Raw genomic sequence first — 21,870 nt, forward strand, 5'->3', positions numbered from 1 at the left:
GTTAGCCTGGGACAGCCTGAGATGGCCTTGCCTAGCTCGAGTTGGCCTGGGCTAGTCTGAGCTAGGCTGGGAAATGACCAAGTTATTCAGCTTCTTCCTGACGGGACCTTGACCTTGAGTGCCAAGTACATCGACAACCAAGCGGCTTAGACATTAGAAGACAGTTAGCATAGCAGACGCCTGCAATGGTTAGCCACGGTGAAGACTGGATGTCCTCAGAGAGGCATTACAAACACAAGTCACGACACCACATCCACGCAACAAAGGCTAATGACATTCAGTTCGATATACATCAACTAGCTCTACGTCGCGTGACGGCAGTTAGTGTTAGTGTTCCATGTCACAGAGAGAGGTTGTGGCGTCAGCTCTGACGTCTCCTCACAAACCATAAAAATGAATCAATAACTCACGTACATCATCCCTGTTTGCCGTCATTACGGTGTCTCAGGGAGACATTTACCCATAACGCAGTGTGGTAGGTGTGCAGCAAAATGATGAGCCTTCATCACCACCCTCTCTCAACCACCACCAACTCCACCAACACCACCCCTACTCCACCACCACCTCCACCTACTCCCCCACCAACAGCTCCACCGCCAACCCTCGTCTCCATCTAAATGGCAAAGATTTGATTGGCATCGCCGAGTATTCATTTAGTTAAGTAACATGTTATTCTGGGCCACCTGTGATAAATAAATCTGGACACTCCAATGCTCAACGCCCACAGCCCCGTCCACCACTACCAGTAGAGGAACATCCACCGTCTCTGTCCGCATAAAGGGACGGATGATGAGGGGTTGATTTCCTGCTGGGCCCAGCCACTAGATTTATGTGTACGTGTCTGGGAGGGGGGAGCGGTGGCCCGCTAGCCTAGGCTGGGTCTACCCCTGCAGGGCTGATAGATTGCAGTCTCCAGCCTCATTGATCATCCACGCCTGAATAGCATTATTAAAGCTGCTTTGACTCCCAGGCCCTGCCTCATAATGGAAAAGTACAACGGTGGCTTGGGATATGAATATACTGTAGATATTACAGACAGGGAGTGCAGCCACCCAGCACACAAAAGCCAGTGTTTATGCCTTTACATAAATATATACATGTGTAAAGCAAATTAAAGGTGGAATCAGTAGGGGTTTTTTGAAGCTAAAGGTGTAAAAAACAAAGTTATGATAGCGAATATGCTTGAATAATATTCAATAAAAATGACCAGTAGCTTCACAACAACCACACACACACACACAAATAGAGACACGTGCACGCACAAACACAATTATAGACACACAAACACACAGACAAACAAACAAAGAGCCAACAACACACAGCGTGGGCGCATCCTGGACTCGTTGGTTCATCACCCCCCAAACACACACACACACACACACACACAAACAACACACACACACACACACCCACCCACCCACCCACGGGCTCCTGAGGAAGAGCTGTAAGCCTGTCGGTTGACCTGTGTTACGGAGACCACAGGAAACACACACACACACTTACACACACAGGACGCCCGTGTGTGTGTGTGTGTGGGGTGGGGGGGGGCGCGTAGGGTCACGACCCTTACCTCGCGCTCTCGGACTTCCTGCTCATGCACTGGTGCAGCAGGAGGTAGTCCTGGGGCGCGCTGTTGGACAGCGAGCCGTGGTGGGCGTGGCGCAGCGGCACGTCGAAGGTGAAGAGCACGGGCTGCGAGGAGTGGACGGGCGCCGACGGCTTGCGCTCGCCGCCGCCCAGCGGGGCCGAGGACGAGGCGGCGGTGGAGCTCTGGAGGTCCGAGGTCCGGGGCGTGTGGGCCGAGCGGCCGTCTGGACAGACAGACACAGAGGGACACAGAGAGACAGAGAGAGAGAGACAGAGACAGAGAGACAGACAGGCAGAGACAGAGAGAGAGAGAGAGACAGAGAGACAGACAGGCAGAGACAGAGAGAGAGAGAGAGACAGAGAGACAGACAGACAGAGACAGAGAGAGAGAGAGAGACAGAGACAGAGAGAGAGACAGACAGGAACAGAGACAGAGAGACAGACAGGCAGAGACAGAGAGAGAGACAGAGACAGAGACAGAAAGACAGACAGACAGATAGACAGACAGACAGACAGACAGACAGGAACAGAGACAGAGAGAGAGAGAGACAGAGAGACAGACAGAGAGACAGACAGACAGACAGGAACAGAGAGACAGAGAGACAGACAGACAGACAGACAGACAGACAGACAGGAACAGAGACAGAGAGAGACAGAGAGACAGACAGACAGACAGGAACAGAGACAGAGAGAGAGACAGACAGACAGACAGACAGACAGACAGACAGGAACAGAGATAGAGAGAGAGTGAGAAAGAGAGTTCATTTAAATACTTGAGAATCGAGGTAGAACCAAACGACCAGTGCTAACATAAGAGATAAGATGAGATGACATAGTACTTTATCAATCCCAGACAGGACATTTGGGTCAAATGAGTACTAGCTACTAACATTTAGCATGGCGCGATGCGCACAAGTTCACTACGGTTAAAACAATGCACAGAAAAAGCAGGAAGTTGGGATTGCAAGGGATTTACATTCCTATAGGGCTCCAGCCTAAGCACAAAAAAAAGGTGGGGCAGCTTTGGGGCAAAAACCCGGATCCCCAGCCGACAGGATCCGGGTTCGACCCCCAATGTCCCAGTCAGTCTACCAGTAGGCATCCTTCAGAAAGATGCTCTGACCCCTACCTGCGCCTCCTTATCGACATGTATCTGAATTCACTGCAAGTCCCTTTGGACAAACACGAATAAATGACTACAATGAATTAATGAGGAGGAGGAGGAGGAGGAGGAGGAGGTGACCATACACGGCCGTGCTTCTTCTCGGTCTCCGCTACGTGTTAAAAACAAAACAAAAAGAACACACAAACAGCTCGCTAAGCGGCCGTAAAGCCGGCTAAACGGCGGCCATTTTCTCGTCCAAATCAATGTCGGTCAAAGAGGGCAACACTGTAAGCCTTAACATGCACAGAGTCGGGCTGTTCAGGCCCCGTTCAGATGCACTCCCGGTTGCCCTCCAAACTCAATCAATATCAGTTTGATGGAGACGGATCCATCAAACTGATATTGATTGAGTTTGCAACAAACAATCCTTCTGTTGCATTTTAGCTTAAAAGCATAAATTAGCCCAAGCAGCACGGGGGCCAGACCCCAAGGCCATACGACCCCCCCGCCCCCAGCACCGTCACACACACACACACACACACACACACACACACACACACACACACACACACACACACACACACACACACACACACACACACACACACACACACACACACACACACTGAGCAGGGTCACGACCGCCCTACCCCCACACCTGACCCCATCCGACCATCTCTGATCTCATCAGGGTGATGGTCGCTCATCAACTGAACAACAACAACAATGGCAGCAGTGCTATCCTCATCTACTGTTTAACTCGAAGTAGGTTTCATGTTAAGGTTGGCCCCTTAATGGGTTTTCTTATTTTTGAATCTGTAGGCTACCGGAGCTATTGGTCTATTAGCTATGACTGTATGCTAAAAGTGTCTGTAGCTCTCTCATAGTGAAATGTCTCCACTAATGCATCACTAAAAACCATGCTCCCTGTCTCTGTGGCTTTAATGCTTGGTAAGCGCTATAGTCAGAGACGGTGAGAGTTAAAGTCATAGATATAGTTGAAATTGTAGACAGTTAGCATTGCTAATTGTCTCTATGACTAGAATGCTACCTGTATGTGTCTCTGACTAGAATGATAACTGTCTCTATACATCTCCGACTATAATGCTAACTGTCTCTGTGTCTCTATGACAATAACGCTAACTCTCTCTGTGTCTCTATAAATATTTAGCGTACTGTCTCCATACATCTCCGACTATAAGGCCAACTGTATTTGATTCTCTCTGACTGAAATGCTGTCTCTAAACATATCCGACTTATATTGCTTATTGTCTCTGTGTCACTATAATGAATTAGCGTCTATAGCGGAGAGACGCTCCTCGCGGGGCTCCACAGAGCAGATACATATCAGGACGAGGAGGAGGAGGAGGAGGACGAGGGAGCGCTTGGCAGGAGGCCAACGAGGAGATGCATGGCGAGGGAGTGGGCGGCGCCCTCCTCCTCCATCCTGCTATGCTACGACGCTGCTCGATGTGGGCGAGGGACAGAGCGGCAGCTACCGACTGAGAGAGACAGAGAGAGAGAGAGAGAGAGAGAGAGAGAGAGAGAGAGAGAGAGAGAGAGAGAGAGAGAGAGAGAGAGAGAGACATGGCTCTCTCCGTGTTACGTGTGAAGCCGCCTGTGTTTAACACCGTGATAGCGGCTGCACGAGTAGAAATGAAAAGAGAGCAATCAACTGTCATTTTGGCTGTCATACCGAGTTCATCCCTTAAGAACAGACTACTGGTTTATTGCTTTTTTTTTAAATGCAAAACCATGCACGGTTATTATCATGTCATCTCAGAGGGGTAACGGCATCCTGCTCAGGGTAGACTGAGGACGTAGGGGAATCTTTTGGCCATCCTCTCTCAGGGACTACAAGCAGTCTGATCATAGAGGATTAATTAGACCTATACCATGTGGTGTGTGTGTGTGTGTGTGTGTGTGTGTGTGTGTGTGTGTGTGTGTGTCAGGATGGGGGGGGGGGGGGGGCCTTGTTGAATGAGGTCATCTCCAGGCCTGAGGGGTGAGGCCACAGTGTCAGGATCTACAAGTTCACTGACATCAGAGAAACATCCAGGCACACACACACACACACACACACACACACACACACCCCCCCCCCCCCACCATCACCAACCTAATAACCCACAATCCCCTCATTGTCTGGAGGGCTCCCTGCTATCCTGAGGCCCGTTAGCTGCTAGCCGCTCATCTGTGCTCAGAAGGCTCTGTAGTGACCGACAGTGGGGGCCTGCATGCCCTGCGGTGCACTAGCGTGGGCAGGGAGAGATCCATCGATCTGTTCTGTGTGCGTGTGAGTGTTTTGGCCCTGCCCCGGTGAGAGCACAGCAGCCAAACGGAAACAAACACACTCTCAAAACAACACACAGCCACCATGGTGGAGAGACGGGTGTGCTGCAGCCACAAAACACACACTTACATTGTCTGTCTGTCTGTCTGTCTGTCTGTCTGTCTGTCTGTCTGTGCGTGCGTGCGTGTGTTTGTATGTGTGTGTGTGTGTGTGTGTGTGTGTGTGTGTGTGTGTGTGTGTGTGTGTGTGTGTGTGTGTGTGTGTGTGTGTGTGTGTGAGTGAGTGAGTGAGTGAGTGAGTGAGTGAGTGAGTGAGTGAGTGAGTGAGTGAGGTGTGTGTGTGTGTGTCTGAGAGTGTGTGTGTCGTTCAGGATCAGCTGAGCCGTTGGCTCAGCTGATCCTGTACAACTCGAGAGTAACCACCGGAACATGCAAACCACCGACCAAAATAAAAAACACACGCATACTGTACAAACACCATCACTATATATAAACATCTCCATTCTCTCCCCCTCATACAATTCCCAGTGTTGGCTTGTTCACTTTAAGCAAGAAAATTGCATAAGAGAACATTGATTCGTTGCAGTAAAATCGTAATTCGTAAGACTTGTCACGTTAAAAAGGTAATCCCATTTCAGCCACACAGTTCTCATGGTCTCATGTGAATACCGGCACTATTTACGGTCAGAGACACAATTTAGCAGATACCAAAGTATAAAAACAAATGGTGCGCAAATGTAAACGTTTAAAAAGCTTTCACGGCAGAATTTCTTGGTAGAGGGATGACTGCGAACAACAAGGCCGGAATGGAGAACCATGCTCCCGGGTGGTAGTGGAAGACATATGGCTATTGTGGGTCAAACTACGACTCGGGTCATGAGCAATTTCCCAATTAGGTGCTGTAATACATCACCTACTGTCTCATCCGCTCGCAGGCCCTAATCTAATAGAAGATGGCCGCCGATCCCAAGAGGACAGAATTAGAAGGCAAGTGGATCACGACGGACAAGGAGACCTTTGTGGAAGTCCTCCCAGCCGCTCTCAAGTTAGACCGGGACATAGGATAACACAATCAGAACCATCCGGCGCAAAAATAGAACCACTGAAAATAACACAGACCCAACAGAAACACAATCTGGGGGAATTATCTGGGGAGTTGTTTTTTTTCCATCCCCAAATCTAGCAAACTAAAGATTTCGTTTTTTTACTCCCCTTCATTCGGATTGATATCGTCCCCAAAAAGAAAGATACGTAGCGGAAATGTCCACGGAAACCGACTGCTGGCACGTTTCCTCCTTGGCCTGAGAAAAAACGCAATTCCATTAATGGTTCCATAAGAGATTACATTTAGAAATATAGCCGGTGGGTAGAGACAGCTAAAGTGGTTTGTGTAAATTAACTTGGGAATATGTCTTGTGATGTATTAAGAGGTGGGTTTAGTGATTAAATACCCCCACCCAGTGAACAACCTCCCTGCAGCACCACCGGCCCTGAACATCAGGGGCCAGAGCCTCCATTATACTGGATCATAAATATGAAGGGTTGTGCTAATTTAATTCAAAAATGTGAGATGGAATAAAAGGCAGAGTTAAATACAGCCTTTTGAGATGTAACATTGTTAATTTATCATCTGTAAACTACTGTAAACTGCAGGGGAGAAGCAACGCACCATAAAGTAGTAAAACAAACGGTGAAAATAAAACATTACGACAGTGAAATAGCGTGGGAAAGTCTAAACACAAAATGTATACTTTTTTCCATATACTGAACAATAAATCTCAACAGACTGACACACACTCTGCATGAGTCTCTCTGTGTCTCCACTGAGACAGCTCACCAAGATCAGGTCATCTCTTTCCTCTGTAAACTTAGAAAAGGTCCTCCATGCTTTTATCTCTCCATGACTTAACTGTTGCAATGCCTTTTAGTCTGGTATCAGCTGGCAAAACATCCTCAAACTGCAGTTGATACAAAACACTGCTGTGAGGCGCTCAACACATACTAAGAGAAGTGATCACATTACACAAATGACTCCTGCCCTCCCTGGTTACCTGTGTGTTTTAGAATGGATTTTAAGATTATACTTTTGAAGCAACGTTTGAAGCAAACTGTGGAACTCCCAGTGGGCCAGTGGGATATTGGTGTCCTCTTTTAAAACTCTTCTTAAGACTCACTTTTATCTTATGGCTTTTTCTTAACTGATGGTACTTGCTGTAACTAATTATGGTATTCAATTTGTCGTAGTTTTGTGGAACCTGTCAGTTATGACTTCCTGTCATTTTTTGCAGTTGGTCCTCCCTGCCCCTCACTCACGCCTCAAGTGTTTAGCAATTTAAGATGCAAACTTTTACATATTTATGTTTTATTGTAAAGCACATTGCAATGTTTTTAAAATGTGCTATATTATAATAATAATAATAATAAACCTACTTTAACCTACTTTATATACATTTACTGAAAGCCCACTGGTACAAGCTAGCCAGCAGTATGACCTAGGGGAGCCTTGGTGGCTAGAGGGGGCAGGGGTTGCAATAGTGGAGGGCTGAGTGTGGGGTGGAGGGAGGGGGGCTGGGTGGCGTCACATGATGCTAATGGTTCCATTAACCGCCCCAGAGGTGGAGCTGTTTTCGTGCCTAGCTGTGACATGTAAAATGTATTATTTATTTACATCTTGTTAGGCTATCAGTGCCGCATTCCTATTACTGTGATTGCCATTATCAATCGTTAGTGTTATACCTACAATGATCAATTATCTATAACTAACCCTATCACTAACACCACATCACTATTACTATCAACAACATTATCACTAGCGTTATCACAGAGAGATCACTATCACCAATATCAAAATCATTATCATAAGTATCATCCTAATGGAGCAATGCTATCCCTATCATTATCAAGGCAACCATTACTACCACTCACTTACTATCATCATCACTATCATTGTCAGTATCTGTGTTACAACCAGTTAGATTTTTCCTAACATGCTCATCAGCCCCATTTTTAATTAAAATCATTATCACTATCACTATCATCACCATATTTATCATAATAAGTATCACCAAAACTATCATTTTCATCCCTATCACCATCGTTATCACTATCATTTTCAACATTATGACTGATTTCACTATCCCCATCTTGGCTATTATCCCTATCACCATAATTATCACTATCATGATCACCATTATGACTGTTATTACTATCATTATCCCCATCACGGATATTATCACCATGACGATCACTATCATTATCATTATCAAACCATCTCTGGCCATCCAGGGGAAACAGGATAAAATGGCGCCCTCGCCTCCATGCTGCAGCAGCGTTATTAAGGAGACGAGGCTGGTTGTGCATGGGGGGAAAACAGGAGCGATGCAGAGAGCAAGGGGCCGGGGAAGCAGGTCACCCCCTCTCTGGTCACATGACTCTGCAGGCTCCACGGTGTCATGTGATCCCCCTGCCCTGCACTGCAATGCTACATCAATAGGCCAAACGCTAAGCGATCACTCACCTCTGAGCCCAGCCCACCGGCTCCGGCCGCCAATCAGAGCCCGGCTGTGATGCGTGACATCATTTTTCATCATTATTACCATGATCATTAGGGCTATCATCATTATTACCATGATCATTAGGGCTATCATCATTATCGTCATCGTCAAAGAAGAAGCATGTACGGACGTAAATCTTTCGAATGAAAAATAAATGAGAATGGTCTGCATGCAAATCCTTTGAGCATGAGCAAGTATAGCTAGAAGTATAGGAATCAAAAATGTCATTCTCCTCTCTCATTCTAACAGGAAAGAGACAACGACATACCCTAGAACAGACCAGGGCCAGAACAGACGGCCCAGTAACCCAGACAATCACACGCATCACACCTTGAGTCTTGTGCTCCTAAAGCAGGAGTCAGGGGGAATTTACTACTTAATACCTGCAGACAAACGCCAGGCTTTGAAGCCGGCTTCCAAGCAGATGGTGATACGCACCAGACACGAGGCACGGAACCAGTTTGTGGATAAAAAAACAATATCTCATATCCGTCCTCTGTGCAATGATAAGGATGAAGGGAGATAGCGGGACATTAGCGGAAATAGTGATTTCTTTAAAACCTGCATCTGCCCGGATATTTGGAAGGGAGCGCACATGGACGGCGCTGAGTGCACGCTGCTTGGCATGAACAGGGCTACAGACAGAGAAACCGTATTGGGGCTGCTGTGGAAATTGTTCAATGGCGCTTGAAGATAATCTTACCGAGGTACGATTGGGACTGCTTTAGGGCTGGGTGATACCTTGCACATCATATAGATATTCTGATTTGAAACAAAGACTTTTTTACGACGTGACAGCTTAAACATTGTCCTATGGTCTGAAGGAATGCAGTATAATCCAGGGTGTACCCAGAACTAATTTAATGATTGATTAAAGACTCAACTACTGGGCACCTGCTCGTTAAACTTCAACGCATTTTGGGTCAAAAAACATTATATTTATTCAATAGAGCTCAAGATCTACCAACAAGCATTTGCCTTCCTTCTCTGGGGATACTGGAGAGAATCAAACCCACAACCTTTCCAGGGTGATAATACAACATTCTGGAAGTGACTGTAAAAAATGAATACCCAGAAGGGTTTATGGTCAATTTGTAAAAGTGAAGTGCGGTTCTGGCTGGCTGAAGTGGTCAGCTGGTAGGTTGGCAGGTTTCCACGGCAGCAGTCGTCGTTGTGGAACTGTCAATCTGTTATCTTGTGACTACATTTACATACGGCCGGGTGGTCTGTTAATGAGAGTAGATGGTACGCACGCTCAGGCATAGCACGCACACGTCAACAGGCGTCGTTAGCGCACGGTGTATATGCCGGATTAACAAGCGGTATGATTTATATTGAATGTACTTTGAAGAGAAGCTAGTTAGCTTCGAAGAAAATTAAGTAGCATGCCAAATATGCCAAGTTAGTTTATATAGGCACAGACAAGCATACAGATAAATTACTTAACAAACAGGCATCTGTTATGTGTTTAAACACAGGAAAACACATCCAGTTTATTTAAATATATATATTTGATTAACAATTTTTTTCAGCCATTACTATTTATTAATGCATGTTTTTAGGAGATACTTTCATCCTAAGTGACTTTAATACAGACAGATAAAACTAAGGAAGTGTTAGGCATCTCTCTCAGGGACTCCTGAGAAATAACCGCATAAGGCGATCCAAACCAGAACCACTTGGCTGAGAGTTGAAGTACCAGCCGAAAGGTACTGACCTGTCCCTCCTATTAAATAAATGCAGGCTATGAATTTAAACTGAAAGCTGGAAGGAGGGATGAGTCCGAAGACACTGACTACAAATGCTAATTTGACATTTACGGAGGGTATAAATATCTGTGCTTACGTCAAGCAGCCTTCCTGTAAATAAATCGGGGTAGTTGTCTTAAAATAACAACCAAACATCATAACATTTAATTTTGTATTCGATTCCTCCCAACCGTTTCAGGAAATGTTGTGGTCAAGTGGGTTTGATGCTAGACCTGAATAATTTGAACGAGAGATAGTATTCACATGAGCGACCCTTATTTCCCTCGATTATGTCGAGATTAAATCTCATTCCTTGAAGAACGAAAGTGCTGAGGTTGAAGCCGCCGACTTCATAGGAATCGTACCAAGAGGATGGGAACTCTTGGTTAAGCCACCAAAACCAAAGAGATGAATGGATGCGGGGGAGAAAGGGAGGCTAAAACTGAAGGAAGGAACATCAGAAATCAGTCAAAACAAGACTGCTGACGCGACCATCCCTCCCTCTCTGATCCCCGCCCCCATTCTCCCCCCTCCCCCCCCCCCCCCCCCTCCTCCCAGAGCAGACTACCCTCGTCTAGCGGTTCAAAAAGAGCATCGGCAGAACAGAACAAAGCAGGAGATTGACGAGAGAATGGTCCATTCATTAGCTGGTTGTTGCTCGGGGGCGGGTCTCCTCTGGTACAGACTCCCTCTCTCTGGACACCCGGACATCTTCCCTCCCCGCCGCCACCACCACCACCAACACCAACACCAACACCAGCTGATAACAACAGCACTCCCCTCCCATTAACAGCACTGCGGGGACCGAGACGGCAGATCTGTATAGGACAATCACAGCAGCCGGGTGACTAGTTACATATCCTAAGTGCTGTCCAATTACTCTTGACGAGTCCTGCATCAACTGTGTGCAACGAGGAGATCAATGAGCCTCTCTCTTGGAGCATGTCACAGCCCTTTCAAGTCGCAATGTGTACGATTGAGCCCCTCCCAGTCCGTAGGCGGGAGACTTTCCGATTTAAAAGAAACGGAATAACAGTGTTCTGTCCACTCGTACTGTCTGTGAAACCGTGTGACGCAAGCTAGCGTAGCTCGGCTGCGTGGGTGGAATAAGTGTGAGGGTTTGAGGAGTGTCGATAGAAAGATTATTGTAAACAATGAGAAAGGGACGGGCAGGCCAGAATTTTGTATTGGAAGACGATATCAGTTAAAGGATGTGATTATATTGATAACATTATTGGAAAACACTATTGATCTGCATTGACTTAGTTAGTTAAAATTGTACACAATGCGACTTTAAGTTCTGTACAAATTAAACCGTGTTCTTTATCTGTTAATGTTGTTGAAAGTTTTGTCCTGAGTGGAATAGGCATATTTCTACTTAAGATCACAACACACATTGTGATTCCCTAGCTTGTGAGGACCGGAATAGCGGGGGACCGCCTTTAATGACTTTGATGTACGTTTCAGTTTTTTTTTTTTTTTGCTCAAACAAAATGTCCCTGCAGTTTCCCCTTTCCACAGCCAGGCCGGGATGGATAGACGTTGCCTGGGCAACCATGAGTGCTGTTATGGGATACAGGGCAACGAGTCCTTCCCAGACGGTTCACTGGGGGCAGAAACCCAACCTTGCCGTCTCAAGAAGTGTCGTTATTTCAACAAAAAATCGATTCCTATGAAGGGCACTCTGCTAGGGGAACAGCCAGACGATGCAAAACAAGGCCAGGGGGAACATTCAATTGTTTTATGTGAGTGTGTGTTTGGAAGAAGTCAAATTGGAATTAAAACTGAACTGTAACATCTACAATGCAATGCTGAGACCATAATGTTTAAGACAAACTGCTAAATTCCCTCCTGTTGTGTAAAATGTATAAATAGGACAAAGACATCATGTTTATGGTCAGATATGAGGATTTACAATTGTGAAAAGTAATAAATCAAACCGATAAACATATCAGACTTCACAAAGTCTGATATGTTTTTTGTCTTTGTGTAAAATAACACAGTGGAGGGAGCAGAAGACAGGGAAAGGGAGTGTGTGTGTGTGTGTGTGTGTGTGTGTGTGTGTGTGTGTGTGTGTGTGTGTGTGTGTCAGAAGGAGAAAAGACACAAGAGGGAGAGAGGAGAAAAAGGCAGATAAACAGAAAATAAAATGTTCTTGAGAGATGTGTGACATTTGCATGACTTCATGCCCCGGGGCCGCATTCACACCTAGTCTCCAGAGTCCTCTGTCCAGAGACTAACCCACAACAAGGCTGTCCACCCACAACAAGCGCGCCCCACCCACTGCAGTGATGTAGGCCACCTGCCTCCACCCGAAACCCTCAACACCCAAACTTATTCTCTTCACTCCAGCTCTCCTGAATGACTGCCAATGGCGTTCCATTCTAGATAGCACAACACTATAAAATAATTGTGAAGATCATTTACACCTTCCATTCTATTCTGCTCCATTTCATCACTTCGAACAGAATCGTGGAAATACATGTGAAATATAAGAAGCTTTGTCTTGATTCCCTGCCACAATTAAAAAGGGTTTAAGCTTTGTTGACCATGTCCGATAGTACTTAATTGTAATTATCCTATTATATACTTAATATTTAGTCTCTTGTTTTATGTTTTTTTCCATGTATATGTTGTTTGTTTGTAGATATATCTACATGCCAGTGCAGTGAGTTAGATCTGTGGGAATCCATTGGAAAGGCCTGAATAGGGCTTCCGATAAGAAAAGGTTATCCTCACTTATTTTTCATCCGTTTCTTCCCCTTACTTTTTCTACGAGTTTATGAGTGACTAAGTTCTCAGGATTGCAGCCTTGGCCTTTCCTCCCCTCAGAAGAGAAGTCGCTCCCACACACTCCTCTGGTGTTCTGTGAAATCTTCTGAGGACTCAGCAGGTATTAGCATTGACTGAATAAAAACAATACCAAAACTGGACTTTTTTCCTCTAATAAAGTCCTTTAAGACCAGAAAGCACCACTCAACTTCCTCATAAAATCATGAGAACCAAAGTTATATCAATACTCTGTATCATAAACAGTGTTTGGAATAACGCAGTTTAAAATAACGGCGTTAGGTAACGCCGTTATTTTAAGTAGTGAGTAACTATAACTAATTACTTTTTAAAAGTAACATTCCCAACACTGATCATAAACTTGACATGAATTTGACCGATTTTTTTTATCCATGTTTTTGTTTATATTATCCATGATAGTTTTGAAAAAATGACTAATTTTTAGTTTTATTAGATTAGATTAGTTTTATCTTTGAACTTCCACTCACAATCAATTTTCATTGTAAAAACTTGATATAAAAACAAATTGGACCAAATCAGTTTTACAGCCCTACAATGTCATCAGTCAAACATTACACATGAGTGGGGTGATAAAAAATAAACATTATGGACTAAATCGCTGCCCTGTAAGCGTGATAGAAGCCTCTCATCTCTGCTCGGCCCTAAGACATTCCCATTGCATAAGTCCTGTATTGCGGTGTGACGGGAGGGATTAGCGGTGTGTTAATGTAGCGGCAGCCTCGCTAGCCTTACTAGCATCGCTGGCGTCACTAGCTCTTTATTCAGGAATGTATCCCGGCATTCCACAGTGGTTAATCATTCCAACAGAGCTCTGCTGGCCGTGTCCATTTCTCGTGCACACTAAGAGGTTCACAAGGTTTCACAAGGGCCTGACGTACCATATAGAGGCGGGTTTCTGCATGTGTGTGTGTGTGTGTGTGTGCGTGCAGCATGCACAGTGTTTATGTACACTAAACGTATTTTACTTTTCCATTTATTATGGGATGGAGGGATAGAGAGGGAGAGAGATTGGGAGAGATGGAGTATGGGATGGATGGAGAGAGGGATGGAGAGAGGGAGGGTGGGGAAGAGAAGGAGGGAGGGTGGGGAAGGGAGGGTGGGGAAGGAGGGATGGCGGAAGAGGGGTTTGTTAGGGAGGAAGCGATAGAGGGAATGAGATTGGGGGATGGAGGGAGGGAGTGTGTGCTCCACTCTGCAGTCCAGCGGCACGGGTGTGGTGAGAGCTCCACTCCCTCAGTCTCAGGGGGCCCATGGGGCAGAGAGAGGGTCCGCCGAGCAGACTCCCTGACTGGGGAGGGAGATGGGCAGATGGCCCCCATCAAACCTCATCTGGGCTTAGGTTTCTTTCTGTACACAGTGTGTGTGTGTGTGTGTGTGTGTGTGTGTGTGTGTGTGTGTGTGTGTGTGTGTGTGTGTGTGTGTGTGTGGGGGGGGGGGGGGGGGGGGGTGGGGGGGGTGGGTGTGTGTTGAGAAGCATAGCATAGAAAGAGAAAGAGAAACAATAGGAGAAAGAAAGACAGAGAGACACAGAGAGAGAGAGAGAGAAAGGATAGAGAGACCGAGAGAGATAGGGAGACAGACTGAGTTAGCGCGTAAGGGTGCGTCTGCTTATTGTGTGGACGACCAGAGTCAGCTGGTGAGACCAGCCTGTCAGTCAGTCAGTAAATCAGGCAATTCTGCACCAAATCTGGCAAGAAACGTCCTGATCCAAAACCGTAATGTCCTCAAAGCTCCCAAATGCTGCCTTTCTCATAGCGAATACGTTACTTCAGCTGATTATTTGTATTCAATTCATTTTAGAAAATCTGCATTACAGTATAAGTTATTTAACGTCAAAACAACACCATATACCATCACAGGGGGAAACAAGACTGAATGTGCAGTTATGATCTGAGTTTGTCTGCTGAACCGGGGACACCCAGAGACAATAAAGAGACAAGCCTCCGGGGAGAGAGAGAGAGGGAAATAGGAACGTCGGTCTCGCTAGGCCATGCAAATATCCACAATTACATCCAAACAGGGAATGCCCCATAGTACAAACATTACCACTCACCACCACACTCAGACACACACACTTCCTGCCCACTTCTGCTTCTGTCAACCAACACCTGGATGCTCCTCAGACCAAAACAATGTGTCATGTACACGAAAATCATCAACAAAGTGGGTTAAAGACTGATTGAAATGGTCTGAGCGTACTCAATGACTAAAAGGTTTAGTCAATAGGTAATGACCATTTATACTCTGACTCCCACGCGTTTTGGGATTAAACATTTACTGTTTAGTTCTGATTATAGTATGGAAGGACCTGGATGACACCTAAAGGCGGTAAAACGTGGCAGACTGGCCGCTGTCTTTTCTTACTCTATTCTGGGCTGGCAAAGTTGGTTACTCCTTATGGAAGATGAGCAGGTGCCATTTCCATGACTTTCAATGGCATACCTGAAGCGTTGCGTAACGATTGTTGCCACAACGTACTTGCATGTCAACATGGTTTCTACAATGTGAAGCAAAACAAGGCTTTCTTGAGGCCTAAACTTGATCCCAGCACTGTAGCAGGGACTCTCCGGTTTGAGATTGTGGGTGAGCAGTTCACTGATTTCACAAAGATTCTGTGTGTTGCCGGACCACCATTCCGTTCTTTTTGAAGCTTAAATTTGCGTTTTGGCTCAATTTATTTGTCTCAATGATGTGTGTGTCCAATGTGTGCAGAACTCCTTAAATAAATGTCATCATTGATGACTGAAAAGTATAAGCTACGGTTAAATAAGGTGCAAGGAAACCATGGAAAAGACAGACAGTGGATGAGGCAGTGGAGAAGACAGTGGAGTAACCCGCAGATGAAACAATGGAGGAGGTAGTTGAAAAGACAGTGGAGGAGGCAGTGGAGGGAACCGTTGAAAAAAGGAAAGAGCAGAAAGCTTTTAGTGGAGAAGCCGCCTATAGGTGCACTTTTAAAAGTGAGTGGTCAACCAAGTGGCCAATCATCACACACTGAAACACTGAAAAAGGGGCTGATATGCAAAATGTTGGGTCTCTCCAATCCCAGCACTCGTAATCTCACTCCAAACTTTTGATGAACCTTGGCAGCCATGTTTGTATTAACCAAAACACCTTCTGGTTCTTTGTCTAAAACCTGGCTTGTTTGTTCAGCATACAACAGCGATGGGACGATGGAAGACTCCATCTTTAACAAAACAAAGGGGGAGGAGGAAAAATCAATAACACTTTCGGACATTGCGTCCATTTGGCAGAGATGTTCCTGACCAAATTACCGAGCTGGGGAAAAAAAAACTCTGAACCCCACCGCCAGGCGTATCATGTGGCCGTCTAGTCTCACAAATCAGACCTTAGATTAACATCTGGAATCTGATGGTAGACAAGCTCAAATCGGGGTGAACAGGGCGTTTCACTTTCTTTCACTTAAAATGTGTTTCAACCAATCATGTCGTGGCGGGATCTGTTTCCTCACTTTCCCTACAATGGATCACTGCTGGAGTGGAGTGAGAGGGTGAGGTAGAGGTGAAGATAGGAATAGTAACAGAGAGGAAGTGTTAGGGAGAGCGGGAGAGGTGAAGTGAGAGAGAGAGCGCGATAGAGTTAGAGTTAGAGAGAGGTAGAGTGAGGTAGAGATAGAGTTAGAGAGGTAGAGTGAGGTAGAGATAGAGTTAGAGAGAGGTAGAGCGAGGTAGAGATAGAGTTAGAGAGAGGTAGAGTGAGGTAGAGTGAGGTAGAGATAGAGTTAGAGAGAGGTAGAGCGAGGTAGAGTGAGGTAGAGATAGTTAGAGAGAGGTAGAGCAAGGTAGAGATAGAGTTAGAGAGAGGTAGAGCGAGGTAGAGATAGAGGTAAATGTAGAGATAGGTAGTTAGAGAGAATGACTCCATCCAAACCAATGCTGCCCTGATCGGTGATGAGGTTTTGGAATGATCGTTTGTACAACAACAACAACAACAACAACAACAACAGCTCGGGGGCAGGGGGGGGGGAGGGCCTTACCGTGGTTGTCGTCCGATTGGTTGAATCCACACAGCTGGCAGATGGAGCGCACCCACTTGTTCATCTCGTCCTCCGTCTCGGCCACCAGGTAGAAGGTGCGGTCGGAGGTCTTGATGTCGAACACGAAGCTGTCCTGGAACTCCTTCCTCTTGAAGGTGAGGCCGGCGTCCACCTGCTCGCAGCAGTGCAGGTCGATGACCCGGATGGGCTTCTTGGAGTGGTCGTTCTTGTAGTACTCCAGGACGTCGGGGTCGCCGCTCATCCGCCCGCTGCGCAGGATGAACCAACGCTTCTTCCACGCCTGGCGAGAGAGAGAGAGAGAGAGAGAGAGAGAGAGAGAGAGAGAGAGAGAGAGAGAGAGAGAGAGAGCGAGAGAGAGAGTTACTGATGGAAAACACTGCCGCCCTCAGTGGCTTACGGTGCAAACACCTTGTTTATCGGCTGGAGCCATCTCGGTGCTACACCTTCGTCTGGCTGATCAGGGATAGCAGAAGCGGTGAGGTGATGTGTCAACGGCACCATTGGGGTTTAAGTTTGAAGATTAGTACTTTAGCGCCCATGGTGCTTCACACTGTCAGTGGTGGAGGAGGTGTGATATCCACCTCCACCCCAACACACTCACAGCACTTGCTGTGAAAAACACAAGATAAACCAAATTAATTCATCGTCTTGTTATAAAGCAAACCCGGTTTGAAACAAAGTGCAGTATAGTATACACTGTTTCAGGGCATGCACACACACACACTAACACACATCCAGATCGATTTAGTCATTTGTCACACAAAGCCTGTCATCGATCGCTGGCTTCAAAATGAAGAAAGATGATGAATGCTCACCAAGTCCTTGCTCGAAGGTTTGGATTAAGCATTCCTTCCCGCTTAGGTAGCGTCAAGCGTTGCTGTGGCAACGACCAAAACAGTTGGAGGAGCTAGGTTAGGGTGCTGGCGGTGATCAAACAGACTATAAGAGTCTTTTTGGTTGGCAGCATGTGGCTTTTAATGTGTGCATGTGTGTTTGTGTGTGTAGCAGGTGTTGTCACTCCTCCAACGTATTTCCTGCGCAGTGATGTATAACCCAACCAACATACCCCCCCCTCCCCAACCCCCCTAAACCCTCAACTTGTCAACAATGCCCCACCCACTCATAAGGCTGGTTAGCTGGAACACTACTGGCATCCAGTTAAATGATTTTGGAGTGAGTCATTCTAATTGGTCCACTGCGGGGGTTTGCTTCATCAATCAAGGGGAAGAGAAACAATGTCATCATCGTCTCCAGGTAAATCAACACAATAAAAGCCTGAAGTAATGACATGGGGCGGGAGACACAATGACTAATTAAAACAGAAAGACAGTTTGAGAACCCTTAACACACACACAGAGAGAGAGAGAGAGAGAGAGAGAGAGAGAGAGAGAGAGAGAGAAACAGAGGACAGGCGCCGGTCGAAGGAGCTGTGTGTGTGTGTGTGTGTGTGTGTGTGTGTGTGTGTGTGTGTGTGTGTGTGTGTGTGTGTGTGTGTGTGTGTGTGTGCTACTGGGGGTGCAGGGAAAGGAAGGCAGACTGCTGGGGGGGGGTTGGTGGGTGTAGTGGTGTGTGTGTGTGTGTGTGTGTGTGTGTGTGTGTGTGTGTGTGTGTGTGTGTGTGTGTGTGTGTGTGTGTGTGTGTGTGTGTGTGTGTGTGTGTGAAGAGGGGGGGGTTGGCCATCTGCCAGTGATGCACTTCCGGTCGGGACTCACATGCAGCTGCTGACACACTGGATCCTGCAGCACCCCCCCCCCATCCCACACACACACACACACACACACACACACACACACACACACACACACACACGTTCGTCAACACAGACACCACCGTGAGGCCAGTACATACTACCAGACACACACACACACACACACACACACACACACACACACACACACACACACACACACACACACACACACACACACACACACACACACACACATAGTACCAGACACACATACACACACACACACATACTACCAGACACACACACACACACACACAATACAATACACACACAGTACCAGACACACATACACACACACACACATATTGCCAGACACACACAAATACACACACACACACACACACACAATACCATCCGCATGCATACTGCTAGACACACACACACACACACACAGATACATACAGTTGGACACACATACACTCAACCACATGCATGCTCCTAACCAGACAGACACACATATACAAAAACCCTATAGACACACAAACAGAACTTTATTCAACCAAATGCCAAACCACACACACACACACACACACACACTTCCTGACTTGCCACCAGGAGTAGAAGACAAAGCTGAAGAACATAAAGAAAGGGAATTTCAGTTGTTTTAAGAGCGTCTGATGTAAAGAACAATAGAGACAGCTGTATGTGTGTGTTTATATATATATATATATATATATATATATATATATATACACGTCCTCCTGTGAGTGTGCGTGTGTGTGTGCGTGCATGCGTGTGTTTGCGTGTGTGCGTGTGACCTTAAAAGGGCAAGGGGTTTCCCCTCTTCGCTCTGTAATCATGCATTTGCATAAAATAAACCCACACACACACTAGGTACAGCTCCGAAGAAGAGGGTCAATATTCAAAAAGGAATATGAATCAAACCTTAAAGTCTGAACACTCAAACAAACAAGGGCGCACTGTAGGGGCGTGTGTCAGCACACAGCGTCTGTGACGTCCATGACGGACGCTGACGACATCTCCGTTCCTTGGTCAAACTTTGTCTTAAGGCTAAGAGTTCCATCACAGTACACATTATTGACACAAGCTAATTTCACTGTGCTACAGTTGCACACAAACACACAAACACACACACACACGACAGACATACGCAGAAGCGAGCAGAATAAATATACACAGGCTCCGGCTTCTGTTTCACGTCAGACACGAAACATGATATCATGGAACGATTTGTCTTGGCGTTTTACCATCCTGATCAGATAATTGTCGGGCACACACCAATAGGTCAACACAGCTATCAGTTCTTACCTAGGTACTGTGGCCTACCGTGTATATATCTACAGCATGTTTGTCGTAATTGTGATGTGGGATTGCTAAATCTGGCCATGTGGTGAATTCGACTGCAAACTGCTTAAAACGTACTGGAAATAACACACAAGATGACACGATCCTCTTTACGAGTTCCTTATTCCGTTGCAGAGCCGACTTCCTTATTGTCACAAGGTCATTGTTACGAAACAACAGGACAAGGATGTGCGGGAACACTTCCACAGAACCACTCGTGTATTCAATTCTATGCTAAACATTGGCTGTAGTGCTGACTGACTGGCCGACTAAACAAACCTTATGTCCTTTTCTGGAGAGGAGATGGGGGAGATTGTTTCATTAAAATCTGGAGTTGTGCCCGGTAGTACAGGGTTAGCACGACCCGCTAGGATGATTCCTGGCAGCCATCGTGTTGACCAAGGAAGCGACGAGGCTTCAAGTACAGTATGGCATAGACAGCTCCTTTAGGTTTTATTATCATGGCTAAGAATAGCAGCAGAGTTTCCACAGGAAAACGACTTGCTCTTGAGATAATGCACAGTTTAGGGTTTTACGAAACACTCTTCTTGGTAGAGGAGCGTGTAAAGAACATGAGATGTATCAAATACATCTGCGATAAGTACACTTTTATGCTTGGATGGTGTCTCTCGCGGTCTCTCTCTCTCTCTCCTTCATACTTTGCTCCCTCTACAATCCCTTCATCTCTCTCGCCCCTTCTTCTCATCTGCCACTCATCTATCTTGCTCTCTGTTCATCCCTCTCTCTCTTTCTCTGCCTCCATCTCTCCTCTCGCTGGCCTGTGGGAATAGCCTGTCTCTCTTGGTCTCTTTCCCCATCTTCCTCCCTTTCCTATTCATCTCCATCCCTCCCTTTACTAGTCCCACTCCATCTCTTCTTCCTCATCTCTCCCTATCTCAGTCTGCCGGTCCACAGAGCACGTCCCAGACCATCCATCACCCAGGCCCGAGTCAGGACCTCCTGGCCTCCTCTCCCTCCCCCCTGCTCCCTCTCCCGGCCTCCTGCCCTTGTCCCCTCACTAAGCTGCCTGTGTGTGCATCGGCCAGTGCAACTGAACCTGTTCGGTCCACTCGCACACGTACACACACGCACGATGGGGACTGATGACAATGGGGTTTCGAACTCAGGACCCTTTCCCTGGAAGTCAAACACTGCGACACAGACACAGACAAATTATATCTTCTTTTTTTTTTTTTTTTTTTTTTTACAATGGTCCATTAGGTATATGAAGATGTAAACCCTTTGTTGTTGTGTGCAATGTTCCTTCTGCTATTTGCCATGTTGGTCCTTATTCCTTCCCACTATGTTGTGCTCAAACCAAGAACAGTAGTTTCCCAGCAGGTAGCTGGTTCCTTGTAAATCCCTCGTAATGCCAGGTCTGGTAGTGTTTATCTGCTGCCGCTAGCCCGCACCCGGAGCCCAGACACAGAGCAAGGTGGGGAGGAAAAACCTCCAATAATACAGCCAAAAACAATGTTGTGTTCCGTGTGACCTCTAAAAATAGATGTTAAAAATAGAGACAAACTGGTTTGTCCAAAGCAGTTCCTTTTGTTTCATCTTATTGTTGAAACGAATACTTCATGTCTGTTTTTTTTCTCCCCCGGTACGAGTACAATTGGAAGAGGTAAAAAAAAAAGATGTTTATTTGAAAAGAAAAGCCGATTCACTTGAGGAAACAATACAAAAACAACACCACCGCT

The 21,870-nt window shown here is 46.2% G+C and overlaps 1 protein-coding gene across 1 annotated transcript in view; it reads right to left on the reverse strand.

The window, feature by feature from the left end:
• gab2 (GRB2-associated binding protein 2) overlaps positions 1-21,870 on the reverse strand; it is a 43,801-nt gene that overhangs the window by 8,357 nt on the left and 13,574 nt on the right. The window contains exons 2-3 of the mRNA XM_084466823.1: positions 17,095-17,395; positions 1,571-1,811 (exon numbers count right to left, since the gene is read on the reverse strand). Of these exons, the coding sequence (XP_084322949.1) occupies positions 1,571-1,811; positions 17,095-17,395 (542 nt within the window). The remainder of the gene's footprint in view (positions 1-1,570; positions 1,812-17,094; positions 17,396-21,870) is intronic.

This window comes from Micromesistius poutassou (genome assembly GCF_964030765.1).
Source record: "Micromesistius poutassou genome assembly, chromosome: 4".
NCBI lineage: Eukaryota > Metazoa > Chordata > Actinopteri > Gadiformes > Gadidae > Micromesistius > Micromesistius poutassou.